At 50.3% G+C, this 18,103-nt stretch overlaps 2 protein-coding genes across 5 annotated transcripts in view; both read right to left on the reverse strand.

The window, feature by feature from the left end:
* SMARCD3 (SWI/SNF related BAF chromatin remodeling complex subunit D3) overlaps nucleotides 1–6,452 on the reverse strand; it is a 75,215-nt gene extending 68,763 nt beyond the window's left edge. The window contains exons 1-2 of one of the 3 annotated variants that reach the window (XM_077176320.1): nucleotides 6,351–6,452; nucleotides 3,192–3,381 (exon numbers count right to left, since the gene is read on the reverse strand). The gene's annotated coding sequence lies outside the window, so the exon portion shown is untranslated. Of the gene's footprint in view, nucleotides 1–3,191; nucleotides 3,382–4,630; nucleotides 5,692–5,877; nucleotides 6,080–6,350 lie in introns of those variants that run through there. The other 2 variants (XM_077176338.1, XM_077176276.1) reach the window with 2 other exon arrangements.
* A 6,365-nt stretch (nucleotides 6,453–12,817) lies between these two features.
* Nucleotides 12,818–18,053, reverse strand: CHPF2 (chondroitin polymerizing factor 2). Of its 2 annotated transcripts, none has more exons than XM_054637164.2 (4): nucleotides 17,483–18,053; nucleotides 15,215–15,779; nucleotides 14,577–14,759; nucleotides 12,818–14,294 (listed from the first exon to the last, which is right to left on the reverse strand). In XM_054637164.2, the coding sequence occupies exons 1-4, from the start codon at nucleotides 17,752–17,754 to the stop codon at nucleotides 13,032–13,034; spliced, it is 2,283 nt and encodes a 760-aa protein (XP_054493139.1). In that variant the 5' UTR covers nucleotides 17,755–18,053; the 3' UTR covers nucleotides 12,818–13,031. The 2 variants fall into 2 exon arrangements, with proteins under 2 accessions (XP_054493139.1, XP_054493147.1); XM_054637172.2 differs by having other exon boundaries at nucleotides 15,215–15,813; nucleotides 17,483–17,615.
* Nucleotides 18,054–18,103: the final 50 nt, after the last annotated feature.

The raw sequence follows: 18,103 nt of genomic DNA on the forward strand, positions 1-18,103 counted from the left end.
AACAGCCTGTGTCCTGGGCTGATCCCCCAGCACAGACAGCAGGTATGGGGGGGATTATTCCTGTTTGCACTTGTCAGACCTCACCTGTGGCCCACAGTACAAGACAAACATGGATCTGTTGGAGCAAGCCCAGAGGAGGCCACAGAGGTGCTCTGAGGGCTGGAGCCCCTCTGCTCTGGAGATGGGCTGAGAGAGGCAAGAGAGAGGAAAAGGCTCCAGGGAGATTTTCTTGTGGCCTTCCAGTACTTAAAGGGGGCTTGTAAGAAAGACAGAGAGAGACCTTTTACAGGACAAGGGACAACACTTTTAAACTGCTGTTTTAAAAAGCGCAGTTTTAGATGAGACCTAAGGAAGACATTTTTTACAATGAGGGAGGTGAAATGCCTGAACACAGCTAGGTGATCTGTGAGGGTCCCTTCCAACCCATACCATTCTGTCCCTCTGTGACCCACAGTGAATGAGCTCTGTACTTTCTCCTGCAACTGCTAAGATTGGCCCCTGTCCACAGAGTGATCAGCCTGCCAGCCCATTCAATTACTATGTGCTTACCCCTGTGATCTCAAGGAACAAACAAGAATAAAATCCCTCAAGTAACCTTCCAGTATGTCCTCTCTCTATCGTGAAAATGGAAAGCTTAAAAATCTGCAAGTAACATTTTAAAATAATTCCTCACTGGTCTCACAGCTGCAAACACAGCTCTTCTGTTCCATGTAGACACCACCTTTCAACTGGAAATTCTGCCGTTGCCATGGATCATAGTATTTGCCAGGGGAAAATGACTGGTTTAATTCTTTAAAATTAATACATTCATAAATTTTCAATATCATACTTTGTTGGGCCTCGCCATTTCACCAAGTCAAGTTTCTTTCACATCATAGACTCATAAAACATTAAGGGGTTGGAGTGGACTAAAAGATCATCTAGGCCAGAGCCCCTCTGCCCTGGGCAGGGGCACCTCCACTGGACGAGGCCACTCCAGGCCTTATCCAGCCCGGCTCTGAGCACTGCCAGGGCCAGGCATCCACAACCTTCCTGGGCAACGTGTGCTAGTGCCTAACTACCTTCATAGCAAACATTTCTTCCTAATATCTAACCTGAATTTCCCTTCTTTCAGTTTGTACCTGTTACTCCTTTTCCTATTACTGCAGTTACTGACAAAGAATCCCTCTCCAGCTCCCCTGCAGCCCCTTCAGACACTTCCACACACCCTTCTCTTCCCCAGACTGAATAGCCCCAGCTTTCTCCACAGGGGAGAAAGGGAGCCTGTCTCGAGAGGGGAGTTGCTCATCAAAAGCATACTTGCAAATCAAAGGCCACATGCTGAAAAGGTAAGTTTACATGATTTCCCACTTCAATGCAATAGCTGTGCATATTGCACCTGTAAATGTAAAAATATATAACTGGTAAATTGTGTTTTCTTCTCTGCAGTTTAGGATCTTGAAAGGAGCTGAACTACCTTTAAACAAGTAATTTTAAGAAATTTATTCACAGGCAGAGAGTAAGTGTGCCAAATTTGGGGGTAAAAAAGGTAAAAAAGACAGTGTTGAATAGAATCTTACACTGATGTTCTTGGAGCAGGCAAATTCTTCAGTCTAGCTAAAGCCTTCAAGCTAGCTAAGGCTAGTTCTGTTCAGGGAGAAATATTTCTATCCCTTGCTTTGGGCACTGATCACGGACAGACACAGACACCATCTGTTCCACACTAGTACAGAAAACAGAGAAGGCTACAGGACTCTAGGAGGCCAGAAAGGAAAGGATTGGAAGTTTGTCTCTCAAACTCTGAAACCTGTGAATGCAGAGTTTTTTAAAAAATGAAAGGAAAACTAAAACAGCTTTCTATAAAATTCACGAGGTTCTTGTCCAGCACAAAGCTGCCAGTACAGAAATGACAGTGTCATTGTCACTTCCACATCTACTCAGTGAATATTGGAAACAACTGACAAGGGCACCTCAGGTTGTCAATTCACACCTCACTTGACGACCTCTGAGGAACATTTCCAGAACAAGACCTATTAGCCAATGTTTGCATTATGAAAACACTATGGAGAGTGTGCACAGTGCAGCCTTGTGAGCTGGATGTAAAGGCACATCAATTGTAGATACCTGCTTGCTTCCATGTACCCAGGGCATTTCTGTATAAATGCAAAACCTGGATAACTCCCCTGGTATAACACCCGAACTCCTAATCCTTCACAGTTTAAATTAAGAACCATTCAATTCCTCCAGCTGCATCTTTCCAGAAAAGATAAGCTTCCAGAACGCTGTTCAATTCAAGGAGAGACCACCAAATTCTAGGTGTTAGCCCAAGCACTCTGCTTGGAAACCACAGTGGCAGCACTGGGCAAGGAGATAGTGCTGGGTGATGAAGAGAACAGAATGTCAACATGAACATCTTCATCAAAAAACTGAAGGAGTTTTCACGCACAAGCCCTTCCAATTCCAGTGAGAATTGTTATAACCTAGGCTGTTTTATTTCCAAAGCAAAATAGTATGCATGTCTTCTACCACACAATTTCCACTACCAGTGAGGTGACCTGTGTAGGCTGTGAAAGGTGAGAAGTCACCAATCCAGGAGTGGCAAAAACAAAAGTCCCCTGCAGCCTTGCTGTGTACTGGCTGGGAAAACAGACAGGTGGATATTCACAGTGGAAGCAACAGGAAGAATGTAACTAATGGTAGAAAATGAGGATGTGAGTGGCAGATTTGGGCACCTTATCATGGAGATGACCAGTGCCCATCCAGCAACAGCAGGTACTGATGAAGTCTTCCTAGCTGGGAAGAGCTAATTTAAACCTGCACTGAGAAGCATGGGAACCCCACAGATCAATAACCACCTGACAAGAACTAATCATGTTTACTTGTGGCAAATGGAGTAATGAATTACCACAAGGAATACCTGCTACTCCTCCTCCTCCTCTTAGCAACTGCATCCTCCAATGTCACTTCCTCTGAGCCAGTCCTCTCTGCCAGATCAGCATCTTCCTGCCAACACTAGCACAAACTATCATACAAGTAACTGGCTACTCAAATGACCAGTTTATGTCAGCAGCAGCAAGCTGGCATCTTAGCATTTATTTCACAACACGGTATTTCCCATATGCCCAAAGGCAAACATTTTCCCTCCCCAGTCCAAAGCACAGAGATGTCCTTCCTGACTAAAACAGGTCACTTTTCAAAGAGCTAAAACCTACCTGTATCAGACAAGGCAGCTGAACACCTGGAGTCACATCTGTGTAGACCAAGAGGAAGCAAGAAACTTATCCTGTGGATGGAGCAGGAGACCAGATATTATGTCATGGTGAATTAGCAGGAGATGTTCTCATTGACCTTAAGCAGGAACAGCTCTAAGACAGCAGGCTGAGGATGCATTTGGATCCAGCTCTGAAAAGAGAAAGTACATACTGTGTGAGAGGAAAATAACATACAATAAAAATAACATTTCCTAGAACAGCATAAACCCGTGTGACACTTCATAAGCAGCCCAACTTGCGGAAAAAGAGAGGGGGGAGAAGAGCAAGAAAGGGAAGATGAGACTGACATAGCAGTTTGGGACTTGTCTGGGGACTGTGCACACAGGTGCACGGCCAGGCTGCCAGGACAGCAGCCCAGGCACTGGCCCATCCATGTAGGCTCTTCAGTTTCCCCACAGGACCCACCTTGTATTTGTGGAGTCTGGAAAGAACACAAAGGTTACTGCTTGCCTATAACCTGTCAACCTATTGAGCAGGCTTTGATAAGAACCACAGGGTGGGTAGGACTGGAGTGGACCCCTGGAATTTGCCTGTCCCAAGAAGCAAGGGTATTGTCTCACACAGAGGTTCACGACCTGGGGAAAGCAGGCCAGTTTAAGAACATTAACCAAGTCAGTTTGCTTTCATCCTTAAAAAACCAATTCCTTAAAGAACTCAAAATCCACTCCTACCAGAACACTCCAGCATTTTATCAAGCACCATTAGCTGCCCAAGTAGGTTAAGGAGAGTGTGGCAGACTGGAATAAAATTAATGATCCTACATATTTAGGGCATAGTCAGGCAGCTTCAGTGTCTGCATGCTATGATAGCTCCCAAAGAAGACAAACCAGGCTAAGAAGGAAAAGGGATCTGTTCCATGGGAAGAGTTGAGGCAGCTGCACCTGCACATACAAAGCCCTGCACAGCAGCTCCTGGCAGCTCTGTACTGTAGCTGATGAAGAAAAGCAGCACTACAGCAGAACAGGTGTGAGCACCAGCACACAAAGCCTTCTCAAGCATAAGCTCACACCTAGACATGCAAATAGAAACCACTGCTCAAAGAAGGGACAGGCAAGAAAGGGAAGTATGAGCATTGCAATGCCAGCCTGGGCAGTGCCAGGCAGCATGAGCAGAGTGGATAACTCCACCAGGGACAGGACCAAGGCTCTGCATCTACTAGGGTCAAGAAAAGGGAAGAACAAAGGGCAAAAAGAAGATAATGGTGAATTCTGCTGGAACAGAGCTGTAGTCAAGGAAGGACAGAGCCCAGGCAGGCAGGGGCTGAGGCAAACACTGCAGTGGAGGCAGCGCAAGTGAGAAGGGAGAGTGCAGGAGGTACAGAAAGGAACATTACTGCAGCGCTGAGGAGAAGGAGGAGAGCAAAGGCTGAGTGTCCTCACCCTGCCTTAGGGGCAAGGCCAAGCTGCAAGTTCCTCCTCACAGAGAGCTCAGCTCGTTTGGTTGGTGGTGTCCCCACGGAAAACAGCAGATTGTTGATTGCTCCTGAGACAACACCAAGGCACTGGTTATTTTCAGAAGCTGCAGGACTTCCTTGGATGGGTGGTAGGGTGAAGTCTCCAAGAAGGGCAGTGCTGACAGCACCAGGCAAGGATAGGGCACACTCTCCCAGATCATGCTAACTGGTGAATGACGTTGCTTGCTCCTCAGTCCCCCATTTCAGTTCTACCTCAGTTTCTCCCAGCAGCAACTTCCACACAGGGATCCTCCACAGGCCATGGTGATGGAGGGAACAGAGAAGAGTTCAGGCTTCAGGGAACAGGAGGGAGGGAAGGACCAGCAATCTCCAGCAGCAAACTCCTGGTGCCAAAGTGAGATGGTTCGCATGTGTGGGAAGTCAGGAGATACTCCAGAAGGCCATACAGAGCATCAGTCTCCCACAGACACGGATCTGTTAGTCCTTAGAGAGTATCTTGAACCATGTATCTCCCTCTGAAGATAGAACTGAGAGGCATCTCAGAGGCAGCAAATCTTAGAGGCAGTATCTTAGAGGCAGCAAATACACTCTCTCAAAAGCTGCCATCTCCTGTGTGAAGGCTGTTGTTCCTGGAGCACCAGAGACAGAAGTCAGTTAGATGCAGGGCAGCGCTGGGTGTTAAGAAGAGGACCCTTCTCTCCAGAGGATGGTTGGACCATGTCAGGGCAGGATGGACAAATCCAGTCTCCCTCGGTAAAGTCAGTCCCTGCTAAAGGAGACCCTCCCGAGGGGGCCTGCAGACCACATTCGGGAGCGGTACACGAGCACTGGGCTCCCCCTTTCCGCCTGCCCGTCCGAGCGAGCCGAGCTCCTGCCAGGCAGCGAAGCCGGGGGGCTCGGCAGGGGCCGGCGGGGCCGCACCGCCTAAAGCCGAGTCCGCGGGCAGGATCAGAGAGCGAGGCAGGGCCAGGCTGCTCCGGCCGCGGCTCCACGAGCGAGCGGCGGCGGAGGAAGACGGCACCTCCGGGCGGTACCGGCGGCGCAGGGTCCGCCCGGACTCCGCCAGGCTCCGACCGGGCGAGCACTGCGGGCAGACCCCGGGCGGGAGCGGCAGCGGCGCTGCCCGGGGTCCGTGCCCGGCCCTGAGGCACCGCCGGCGGGGGCGCCCCGCAGCTGCCCGGGGCTGGGCCGGGGGCCCGAGGCGGCGCTCACCGTCCCGTCCATGCTCCGCTCCCGTCCGCGTGCGGAGCGCCTGCGCGGCGCTGCGGAGAGCGGCCAGGGACCGTCGGTAAAGCGCATCTCACCCGCCGCGCCGGGGCTGAGGGTCCCGCACCGGGAGCCCGGCCCCGGCCCCGCTGCTGCGGCGGGAGGGCGGCGCAGCCGCGGCCCCTTCCCCGCTCCCAGCCCCGCGGGGGCGGCGCGGCACGGAGCTCCTCCCGGGGACAGGTGGGTGCGGCGCTCACGCCCTCCCAGCCCCGCGGGCCGCTCCGGCTCTGCCGCTTCGACGGAGCTCGAGAGAGGGACGGACCGGCTTTTAGGTCCGCCGCCGCCAGGGTCCCCAGCCCCGCCGCCCCTGCTTCCGCCGCCACAGGCATCCCCTTCTCTCCCCGGCAGCGCCCCGCAGCACCGCCGGAGCCCCCTCGCTGTGGCAGCCCCCAGCCCCGCACCCGCCGCCCCGCACTCACCGCCGCCCCCTGCCGCCCCCGCCGCCGCAGCCCCGGCGCTCTCGCAGCGCTCCGGCCGCCGCCGCAGCCTCCGCGCGCTCCCCAGCGCCGCCTGGCGGCCCCGCTCCGCATCACCCCGGGCCGCGGGGCCCGACGCAGAGCCCCCGCCCCGCCCGGCCCGGCCCGGCCCGGCCCTGCCCCAGCGCGGCCCGGAGCGCTCTCGAGCGCTACCGAGCGGGGCTCGCACCCACAGCGACCGGGCCGGGAAGCAGTGAGAATTCCAGTGGCGATGGGGACGGGAGTAGCAGGATGAGAGAGCAAACAGGCCAGGGTGCTCCGAGGCACGTCCAGTCCTTCAAACTCAGAACCGGCCCAGAGCAGCGATCCACCATCCACACGCTTTGCCTTGGATTCGGGAGCTGGTGGCTCCCGGGAGGGTGAAGATGAGGGTCCTGGGCCTGGCGGGCTACGGGTCTGAGGCGCGGTGTCAATTGTAACAGAAAAAGGAAAATTGCTTCTTAAACCCTCGGGGGAGATCTCTGCGACAATGCACTTTGACAGAGCGGTGAGAAGGAACCCTCAGCGTAACTTGCAAAGCCCTGCAGTCCATGGGGATGAGGGAAGTTCGGACAGGATGAGCACTGACAGTGAATGCTTTGGAGTGATGCTCCAAGGAGCTGTGAGGAAGTGGTGAAAGGACTGAGCTCCATCTGCAAGGAGCCAAGCAAACCTGACTGCTCAAAAACAGTGCAAGTCTAAAAGATGAAGTAAAATATTGTAAAGATCACAAGGTGGATTTAAGTCTTAGTGGGTGTTTTTAAGGAGGGACTGTACACATGCTTTTGGCTTTTTCACTACATTTTCTGTGTCACATTTTCAAGCTTTTTCCGACGGTTATTTGTGCCAGGAAAACACTGTTGCAAATGCAAAATGAGCTTCTGTGGTACCTGTCACCAGAAAATTGCCCCCTTTGAGAATCCATGAGCAATGGTTCAGCATGCATGCTGGGAAGATAAGGTAAGTGCCGAGTACACGCAGGAAAGAGCTCATAATGGGAGAGGGCGACTGCCTTGGCTGAAGTACAGGTCTGGGGAGTGGTGAGCTCTGGACAGGGGGCATGAAAGCATCTGGTATGGTGGGGTTCAGGCCACGACCCCTGGCTTGAGACCAAGCTGGCAGCTGGCACCTGCACATGCTCTGCAGTGCTGTACAGAGTATTTCCCAATGGATGTGCGACAAGGCAATGCTCCAAGCCAAACAGAAGACAGCAAGCTCCTATGAAAAGAACTCTTTGTGCTGGAGTTGAGAATGGAGGAGTATGCTGGGCAAGAATACCTTGCTGTAGCTGGGGAAACGTGTTAATGAGAGCATCCTGTCCTCTCTCTGCTCATCTGACCAACAGCAACTCCAGAACTTCTGTGAAGCAGTTTAGACCATCTGCAAGACCTGGGTTGCACTCTCCAGTGTGCTGGGAATTGTCTCTGCAGCACTTTGGGGTGAAGCAGCTTGTGAGCTGTGCCTGAATGGAGGAGCTGCCCAGACAGACCTGAACTCTGCTCAGGTGTGCCCCAGGGAGCAGAGGGGAGCCCACCCTGGGCACATCCCCCCCAGGGAGATGGGCTACTCATCCAGGTCACACGGCAGAGGCACATCATTTATATTCTGGTCTTGGAGAAGACTGATGAACACTGTGATTAGATACAATATCTGAGTTCACAGCATCTGGGTTTGGGTTTTTTTGTTTGTTTTTTTTTTTAACGTATACTTGTTAATTTGGGATAGAGTAGGCTCTGTCGCAGATGAAAAGGTGGAGAGTCTATTTTTACCTGTTTCTTGAAGTTAAAAATGCAGCTGGGACCGAAGCTTCTTTGTTTGTTACATATACTACACATCCTTCTGTAGGATCAACAGATTATTCCAACAGGATATGTCAGCCAGTCTAAAACATGCAATGGATGAAATTACCTTCACAACTGGCGACAAGGAAGAAAAATATCCATTACTGTGGACCCCAAAGAAAATGAAGTATACACAAAAGTACAGTGCATGTTGGGGAAAGCAGAGACATCACATAAGGGTGTGCATTTCTTCAGGGCTACAGGATCAAACCTGACAATCATGGTAATTTATCTTCCTGGCCAGTACATGACCCCACTGCAGTACACAGACTCGGTACCATGATCCCCACATAGTGCATAATTTCTGGCTAAAATAAAGTGCATCCTTAAAAAAAGATCTTGTCTTTTTTAGTGCAAGAGAAAAAATGGTGGCACAGAGTCAAATCATAAGCACACCTGACTGATTTACCCTCTCCCTGACACTGTCTGCTTAGAAAAAAGTCACTAAAATAAGGTAGACAAAGTGCTCCCTCCCTGGCAGCTCTCCTAACGCTCCAGATTTGTAATTCAGAGACCTGCTGTGCCAGAGGTTTTGGCTTTGTGTTTTAACAGCCTTTGATAGATTTCTCTTTTGCAAATTTCATCCACTGTATAATGACAGTCATGAAATTTAAGGCCATGAAGGATTTACTCTACCCACTTACATTTGACAAGTAATTTCACACTTGCCCCAAGTAAACTGTAGCACATGGGAAAAGTTACCACTAATTCCACTAGCTACTCACTTTCAGCACTGAAAGCATCCGCCTGTTTTCCTTTGGAATTAAATCTGCTGCAGTCATGCCTTATCCCTGGACAACTAAAAATTGCTTTAGTATCCAGTGTTTTCACTTTGTACATGTACTCACACACCCTAATCAGATCACTCACAAACCTTCTAAGAGTCCATAGACTCATAGGAAGCTTTGGGTTGGGAAGGACTTTTAAGGGCCCTCTAGTCCCACCCTGCCATGGACAGGGACATTTCCGACTCATAATAAGGGCACTCCAAGTGCTGCTCAACCTAGAGGAGGAGACCTCCGAGGATGGATGAGGTTCTTTGGGCAATCTATGCCAGTGCTTTCCGGCCTCATTTTAAAAATGGTCTCTTATCTAGTCTGCATCTACTCTCATTTAGTTTAAAACTGTTAAACCTAGTTTAAAGTCATTACCAGAACAAGAGTTCTGCATCTCACATTGTAAAATACTTCTTACAGTCTTGAGGTACATTTTGTGAACCTCCAACATTCTTCTTTGTTCCTAGAAGCCTTAAAAATAGGCTGTGTGCTATGCCCCCAGGGCCCTTATTTCTGTCTCACATCAACAGCATCTGTTTCCCCCAGATTGTCTACCTGTAAAGATCTCTTATATCATGTCTCAAATTGATACTTTATAGGGCTGGGACAGAGCCTGGGTATTAGTGTCTGGAACAGTGGGTCCAAGTAAATAAAGCTGTTTGCACTTTAATACAGTCAATTTCTTTACAGACTTACCTTTTTTTAACATGGAGTCCTCTCTGGAGGAGCGATACACCATCTTCCCCAAGCACGTAAGTTTGCATTTGACTGTCCTAAGACAAGTCTGTATGAAGGGCCCTACTCTGCTACACACTCTTCTTCACTATTATCCTCTCTTCATGACTTTTTGACATATTTTAACATATCTGCTGATTTTGTTTCCAAAATAATTGTTTCCAAATAATCAATTAAGTGTCAAACAACTGGCCAGGGAACTGTCCCGCAGATAAAAACCAGAATCCCCAGCTTATGGATTGGGCAGTTTTCTGGCAGTATTTTTCCTGTCTTTCCTTTCCCACAGAGCTGGATTGTAAAAAATAGAAGAATCAGCTTCCAGCTTCCCTCAGCTTTCTCCCAAGATGCAAAATGCTCTTAAGAATTTTAAGTTCTGTGTAGCATTGCACCATCATCTGACATACCCTGAACACAGGCAGGGACTTGCCAACAACAAGTTGGCAACAACATTCCTGGCTTTTGGGTTACATCCATCAAATCTCACTATCCTGTTTCCCATGATTCTCTTTCTTCTCTAATGAGGACTCACTAATGATTCTTGCTTGCCCCATGTCATTTCAAACCCTTTCCTTTAGCAGCTTGTTTTACATCCCAGACATCCCCACCTGTCACATCCCCTGCAGCTCTCAGTCAGCAATTCCTGACAGCCAATTCCTGCATTTCTCCCAGGTTAATGCTCAGCTTGGTGACATGGCACCAGCTGTGTCCCTGTGCAGAAGATCTGCTGCTTGCTTAGTTTCTTACAGCACCGTGTCCTCTGCCAGGGCTTCCAGATGTGTTATGTAGAACAATGATCCAAGGAATTCTCCTTGAATATTACACTGTACTGAAACCTGCAATTACTAGCTCTGTATCCTTGCTGACACTGGGAAGTTATTTTTCATGCACCAGAATGTCTTTGGCATTCAAGATGAGCACACCATCCCCAAGGTGAGCAGCACTGGAGTTTTTGTCCATCTGTGGCACATGATCCCACCTGGCAGTCGCTCCATCCTGGAGATGGAGACATTCACCTGAGCACACACAGGCCTGTGCTGCTCACAGGGCAACAGTCAGAGCTGGCTCTGTGCACAAACCCCTTGCCCACCAGACAGTCTCAGCCAGCTCATCATACAGAAATGCTCATGGGCAGCTCTTGGTCATGCCCAGCCATTCTGCCACTCACATGGCTTGGCTTTTGTCTAACAGTGAGGCAAGAAATTCTCATTCATACATCCTTTCTGTGTGATAGCAGGAATGAGGAGCAGAGTTGTTTTCTTGCACTCTTATAATGGCCCTAATCGCAAAAAAGAGAGAACCAGCTCTGCAGGTGGGGTCTGCAGGGCATGCTGGCTGTGGATCAGAGGCCCACTTGAGGCTCCCCACATCTAAAGGAAATGAGATGATGTACACTATTCTTTTGTGTTGGCTCTAAAACATTATATTTTAAACAGCACCCTACACAGCCCAAGTCCCTTTCCTACTTGGATCATAATGGATCAGAACCTCCTCATACAGAACAACCCTTATATTAATAAAAGGTTTCCCAGAAAATTGCCCTTGTCCTCATTCTGTGAATATGTGCTTACATGTTGCATATAGGTAAAGCTTTATAAAATAAGGGTCTTGTTAACCTTGTAAAATCATGGCTCAGGCCTGCTACTTTGGCTAAGTAGAAGAGGACTATGGGAAAGTGACTCATCTGAATTGGAGACAGAAAAACAAGTTATATAACCATTACGTGCTCACACTATGGTGAATGCTGGTTAGCTGAATTACATTTGGCAGCTAAAATGGAATGTAACTGATAACAGCCTAACTACTTAAAAAGGCCTGGTTTTTGCAATAAAGGGCTCTCCTTTGCACCTGCCTGGGGACTCTGCATTGCTCTGCTTCATTCGCTTAGCAACAAACACTCATCCCCATAAGGCACTGCAAACATCTGTGATCTTCCCATGTAAATGTAACTGACACGTGCCTTACTTAAATAAGAAAATCTGAAATTTCTACCCAATTTGAACCAATGTTCCTGACTTTGAATACTTCTTTCAAGCTTTTCTAATTTTTCAGCATGTCTTTTGTTGCCCCCACCAGACCTTCACCTCGCTCACCTCATGAGATAAGTGTAGCAAATACAAGCTCTCTCCTTCAGCAGTGACCCTGCAGCGCTGAACAGGGTCAGTCACACTTGCTGGCTTATCACATCAATTCACAAGCTCACATCAGGGCTTTGATTTCTGGGATGCTGGCTGGAGAAACGATGCTGGAAAGCTGAAAAACTAAAAGGATTAGTGGGGTCCTGGTGGATACCAAGCTAAACATAAGCCAGCAGCACTCCCTCGGAACGAAGGCGGCCAACAGCACCCTGGGTCACAGCAGCAGGACTGTGGCAGGCAGGACAATGACCGGTCTCCTCAGCACAAGTGAGACATGCCAGGAGTGCTGAGTCCAGTCTGGGCTTCCCAATACAAGACATACATGGACATACTGGAGTTAGTCCAGTAAAGGGACGTGGAAATGTTAAGTAATGGGAACTGGGAGTGTTTTGTGTGAAGAACAGCCTCACAACAGTGTCATCTGTGCATGCGTCAGTAATGGGAAAGTGTAAGGAAGACACAAACAGCTGCTGCTCAGTGGCATCCCGTGATGCTGAGAGAAGCAATGGGCACAAATTAAAATGCAAAATAATTCATTTAAACAGGAGAAAGAAGTTTTGAACTGTAAATGTTACTCTACTATAAATCCACTCTACTGCTGGGAGTCTCCATCCCCAAGATATTTAAACTGGAACCACTCTATACCATTGGAAGAGCCAAAACCACCAAGGTAAAAGTGGTTGAATAGCTTTGTCCAGCTAACCCAGACAAGCTGTGTTTACACCTCTTGAAAAAGTGAAATGCATAAACACAAAGGAGGGTGCAGCAACAGCCCTGAGAATAGCACAGTCAAGGTAACTTTGTCCAAGTACACAGCTCATACTCATTCTCTCCCTGCACTGCTCAGCAGAATTACATAGCTTTAAATAAGGTCCATTCTACAACTTGTTTACATCCCTCATCCCAGAGGCTGCAAAGTTTACAAGTGATGACATTACTCTGCCTGGAAAGAAAATTAAATTTATTTTAAAAAATCCCCCAAACAAACCAAACCCCCTTTACTGAAACAGCCTCATTCCGTAGCCCATGTGCCTCAGGGTCTGGGAAAGCCTTCCTCCTCCCTTGACCTCACATACCCTTCACCCATGGTAAGGCTGGGAAGGGAATGGAAAGTGCCAAGTGTTAAGGTGCTGAGAAGCTCTTGATGTTTCTCATCTCTCAAGTGCTGTTGGCCTGTTCCTGCTCAAAGAGGGCCATGGCTAGATGTGAGCGGGATGCAAGTCCTTCCAAGTTGCTGAGCACGCAGCGGTGGTACAGCTCCTCGCTGAGCCGGGGATTGCAGCTTCTCAGGGTGTATTTCTGCACTAGCCCTGGCTCCACGGCCCTGAACAGGTGCAGGCCAGAATAGTGCAGGAAGACATCAAATACCTCCATGCTCTCCAGCACCTCATCTCGGTCCAGGATATCAGCTGCGAGCTTGGTACGTGCTGTCATATAGTCAGAATTATAAAAGCAGGCCTCAGCAAAGGAATGCCTGTCAAAATGCCCATCTCTCAGATAGTCAGTGTTGGAGGATGCTGTCTGCTCACCACGGTACACCAGCGCAGGGTTGAACTCCTGGAAATGCACAGGGAAGAAGACTTGCCAATTGCTGATGGTATTCATGCGGCAGCGGTTCAGAAACTCCATGTTGATTTCGGTCCAGACACTGGCCAAGAAAAACAGTGTGTCCACAGGGTGCTTCTTTGAGACTATATCCATGAGCTTTACTTGTGATGGCACCTCTGTTTTAACACTAATCCACGGGATTTTAACGTCTGAATAGCGTTTTTCTAGCTCTCCTACCATGGCTTTGACTCCAGCAAAAACATCCATCTGACCAACTCTCTGGGCATCATAGGGATGGTAGATAAAGAGCAAAGTCAGCAAGGCATTATCATGTGTGTCCAGTGTGTTCATAGCAAACATATCCAGGAAGTTTGCTACAAAATCCAGGTCCTGCACTGTCAAGGGAAGCACCAATTGCACACGTGTGGCCTCTGTCACATATGGCATGGGAATAATTTCCACCTTGCTCAAGGGTCGGACCAAGCTGACTCGCTTGGCCAGAACATGACTGTGACCCTTCTGGGTGGCAGCCTCCAGGAGCAGGTCCAGGGTGTATTCCATGCCCCGTGTGGGGTCGAAGCGCCGGTAGCCGTTCAGCAGCTGCCGCTTGCTGAAGCGGAGCAGGGGCTGATAGAGCCGGTTCAGCTGCTCCACCGCAGACTCAATAATTTCACTGACATCTGCCTTACTGGCTCCAGAGAGCTCACACTTTGGGGAGCCGTCAGGACAGGAGAACAGGTGCTGTTCCGTGAAGTAGTCCCAGCTGATCACCTCAAAACGAGACTTTGGAAGGAATGGGGCATTAATGCCCACAGGCCAGGTCACACCTGCCTCACCTGCAGGGGTCAGTGCTGTGAGGTTCCTGATCTGCATCTGTGCAAAGAGAGAGCACAAACTGATCGCCACTGTGTTATCAAAGAGATCTAGGCCAGCTCCTCCCCAGGCCCACCTCACCACCTACAACTGTACATGGGTAGTGTCACACCAGGAGTTTTGGGTAACGTGGTATCAGAAGTTCTGAGACAAGGGACTACAGCTTGTGTCTGACTGACCGTTGCCCACAAACAGAAGCAATGATCTCCCTCCAGTGTGCTGAAAATGAAGGAAATCCTCCATTGGGTCAAGGAGTTTTTGCAGGTAGCCCTGCCCACATACCTGGAGGTCCTGGATCTCCTGATAGACTCTGTCCAGCTGGATCCTGCTGAACTGCTTGTGCAGCCGGTACATGAGGGTCATGTCAGAAACAGGGTGCACTGCAAGAGCTGCTTGGAAGTCCTCTTCCTCCTCCTTCTCCGGCTCAGTATTCTTGGCTAGCTCATAAGTGCGATAATGCTGGCCCTGAAGCAGACAAAAGCCACAAAGACTGGCATGGAACTTGAGTTCACAGAGCAGCTTCTCCTCACCCCATACACACATCTGCCCCTCTTTCCATACTGACTGCAGTACCCAGAAAAAAAAGGGGTAAGTTGTCCCTCCCACCCTGCACTGCATTTGCACTTGCTTCAGTACTAACATACCTTTCATCACGCCTTCAAAAACCTGTGAATCAGCCCTGCCAATAAGGCTGAAAATTAAATCCTGTGCGTGCTCTCTCCCTCAACATCCCAGCTGTGATTCTGCCCCCACCCCCCCCCCCCCCACCAATGCTGCCATAGCACAGAGCCCTTTGTTCCTCTGGAATTCACAGCAGCAGCTCCTCACAAAAAAGCCTCTTGGCTATGCAGTAGAGAATGAATCAAATTCTGGGCTTTGTCAGGCTCAGCTAACACAAAACCTGAGCAGGGAGGTAGTACCTGGAGCTGGGAAACACAAGTGATGCCAAGGAAATCAATAATGCAACGACCTAGCCACTCATCTGGGCGCACGCTGAGGATCTCATTGCGGCAGCTGTCCAGGTGTGGGTGGAGCTTCAGCAGGAGGCTCCGGGACAGCAGGTAGCCAAAGCCCCCGTGGCAGTACCGGGCCTGTTCGTCTCCCCCGATGAACTCCTCTGCTCGCCCCAGGTACACATCTTGGTTAATACTCAGGTGTGTCACCAGAGCCTTGACCTGCTCAGCTTGGGCATAGGTGTCATCCTGCATGATGTAGAACCAGTCATAGTCAGAACCAAAATGTTGGTGGATATAGTTCATGGTCTCATACATGAGCCAAATGGGCCTCTCGTCGCCATGGGCCACCAGCACCATGCCATGGGGCACCTTGGCACTGCGCAGCCCGGTGAAGTACAGCAGGCGGGGGAAGTGGTGGGCCACGGTCTTGTTCACTGCCACGGCCAGCGTGTTCAGCGTGGCCTTGGAGGTCAGCACGGCCACAAACAGCCTCTCGTGGAATCCCAATTCTGTCTGAATGTAGCGAGTTCTGTAAAGGAAGTACATACCTACATGACAAACAGCTGGAGGAGAAAAAAAAAATCAAAGAATTATGGTAACTTGGGACAAATCATTAAATGCTGGAATCTACCCAGGGTGAAGAAGTCAAGCCTGGTCATAGAGGTTGAGAAGTCTCACTAGTGAAAATCCCATTTTGTAAAAACACTTCTTTCAAGATAGCTACAATCTCACATTATCTATCTGAGCTAGAAAACTGTGCCAGTGCAATTAAAATTAAAATACCACAGAGCTAACCACTTGGAGCTTAGTACAAGGTGCAGCTTAGCAGGTATGCTCAACAAAAACACAGGAATGACTGTTGAGGAGTCTCTAGTGCTGGTGGCTGAGGTGTGCTGGGGTACACCAGCTGCACACGGGGCCCTGGGTGCTGGGAGATCACTGGAGACCCAGGCCACGAGCCAGCAATGGGTGCTGTTCTCTGGCCTCACAAAGCCCTGCAGGACCCAGTGAACAATGAGAAGACTCCAGACCAAAAACCGCCACTGCACCAAGGGGCACATGAGGAAACATGCAAAGAGAATACACAGACTGTGAGGGTACAAAAGTCCAGGGGTCCCTTTGTTCAGGGTCCCTCTGCAGAGGCAACACCCTGAGCTGTTATGGTGCTGCTACACTGTAAGTGAAATACTAAGAGAAATCAAAGAGACTTTGCTGTAGGACACCTGAGGCCAAGGAAACTTGTCTGGCAGTATGAGTGTGGTGTGTGGAAGGAGCTGAGCAGGGATACCCAGAGTGGCTCCTGGATGGTCAGCAGGAAAATTTCCTTAACACATACACTATAATTAGTTGACCAGTATTTTCATAACAAGTAGACCAGTTAAAACAAATTTTGAAGAATAATTAAACATGTTCTATTAAACACAAGTAACAAAACAACCCCCAAATCCCAGAGTGTTTTGGGGCAGAAGAGACCTTTAACATCATCTAGTCCCTACATCCTGCCACAGGCAGAGACATCTTCCACTAGATGCTCCAAGCCCTGTCCAACCCAGCCAGGGACACTTCCAGGAATGGGACAGGCACAACCTCTCTGGGTAACCCTGCCAGTGCTTTGCTATCCTCACAGGAAAGACTTTGTCCCTAATATCTAATCTAACCCTACTCCCCTTCAGCGTGAAATCACTCCCCCTTGTCCCATCACTCCACGTCCTTGTTAAGCAGTCTCTCTCCATCCTTCTTGGCTGTTCCCTTTGCAGAACTGCAAGGCTGCAGCTAAATCACTGTGAAGCTTCTTTTCTCCAGACTGAACAATTCAAATTCTCTCAGCCTTTCCTCCACTCCTCCAATCATCTTGGTGGCTTCCTCTGGATTCACTCCAACAGGTTGATGTCCTTTTTTGTGTTGGGGACCCCAGGACTGGATGCTGCATTGCAGGTGGGGTCTCACCTGAGCAGGGCAGAATCATCCTCCCTGTACTGAGAAGAAATATTCTCACTCTTCTTAGGCAATTTTGCTGCCTTTTTCCCCTCTCAGGTTAATTTCCTGAACGCATCTCTTACAGCCCTTATGGCAACAATCTTGGCCGTTACCTTGGTGCACGACACTGTTACTACACAAGTTATTTCAAACAGCAAATTTCACCGTGAACCTGTTCAATTACACGAAGATTTAAAAGTTCCCACGAGAATATTTTGCTTGAAGAAAATCCAGGCAAGAAAAAGCATGCCTTACCTGAGCACTTTTTTGTAAGGCTTGTTGGGGTCTCTGTAATACGGCACAATCCGAGGCCTGAAGTCCTCGTGGCCCGGGCCCGGCCTCCCCTCCGCTGCCTCGGGCGGATCGCCGCGGGCGGGCGGCGCGGGCGGGCCCGGTGCCAGGCAGCGTTCTTCAGCCGCGCCGTGGCTCCAGGAGGCGCGCAGGAGGCTCAGGCTGCAGCCCAAGGACAGCCCGAGCAGGAGCGGCAGCGCGGGCCGCAGCGCGCTCAGCACCGCGCCCGGGCGCATCGCGGCACCTACGGCCAGGCCGAGCTCCCGGAGCAGTCGCAGGACATGGCGGGCGCGGGGTGCTCAGGCGGCAGCGGTCCCGCGGGACGGCGGCCCCAGGGCTCTGTTACCCTCAGGCCGATGACCGGACAGAGGGCGGGCTGCAGTTCCGGGACGGGAGCTCGGGGAGTGACGGCGGCCTCGGCCGGGCCGCGCTCAGCCGCTGCCACCTCACCGGCCACATCGCCCCGCGCGCTTCCGCTTCCGCTCTCACTGCTGCCTGCCGGCCGCTCTGGCCCGCGCCGCCGGCGCCTCTATGGTACCTGCGGGGGCGGGGCCGGGCCGGCGCGCGGCATGCCGGGAGGCGCGG

The sequence above is a fragment of the Agelaius phoeniceus genome, chromosome 1 (genome assembly GCF_051311805.1).
Source record: "Agelaius phoeniceus isolate bAgePho1 chromosome 1, bAgePho1.hap1, whole genome shotgun sequence".
Classification (NCBI taxonomy): Eukaryota; Metazoa; Chordata; class Aves; order Passeriformes; family Icteridae; genus Agelaius; species Agelaius phoeniceus.

What these genes read in the sequence shown, in the direction of transcription:
- CHPF2 (XM_054637164.2), bottom strand. Translation starts at nt 17,754, where the DNA reads ATGCGCCCGGGCGCGGTGCTGAGCGCGCTGCGGCCCGCGCTGCCGCTC. An exon ending in CCTTACAAAAAAGTGCTCAG is followed by an intron (nt 15,780 to 17,482) that starts GTAAGGCATGCT and finishes CTTCCTTTACAG; the next exon opens with AACTCGCTACATTCAGACAG. An exon ending in AGGAGATCCAGGACCTCCAG is followed by an intron (nt 14,295 to 14,576) that starts GTATGTGGGCAG and finishes CTCTTTGCACAG; the next exon opens with ATGCAGATCAGGAACCTCAC.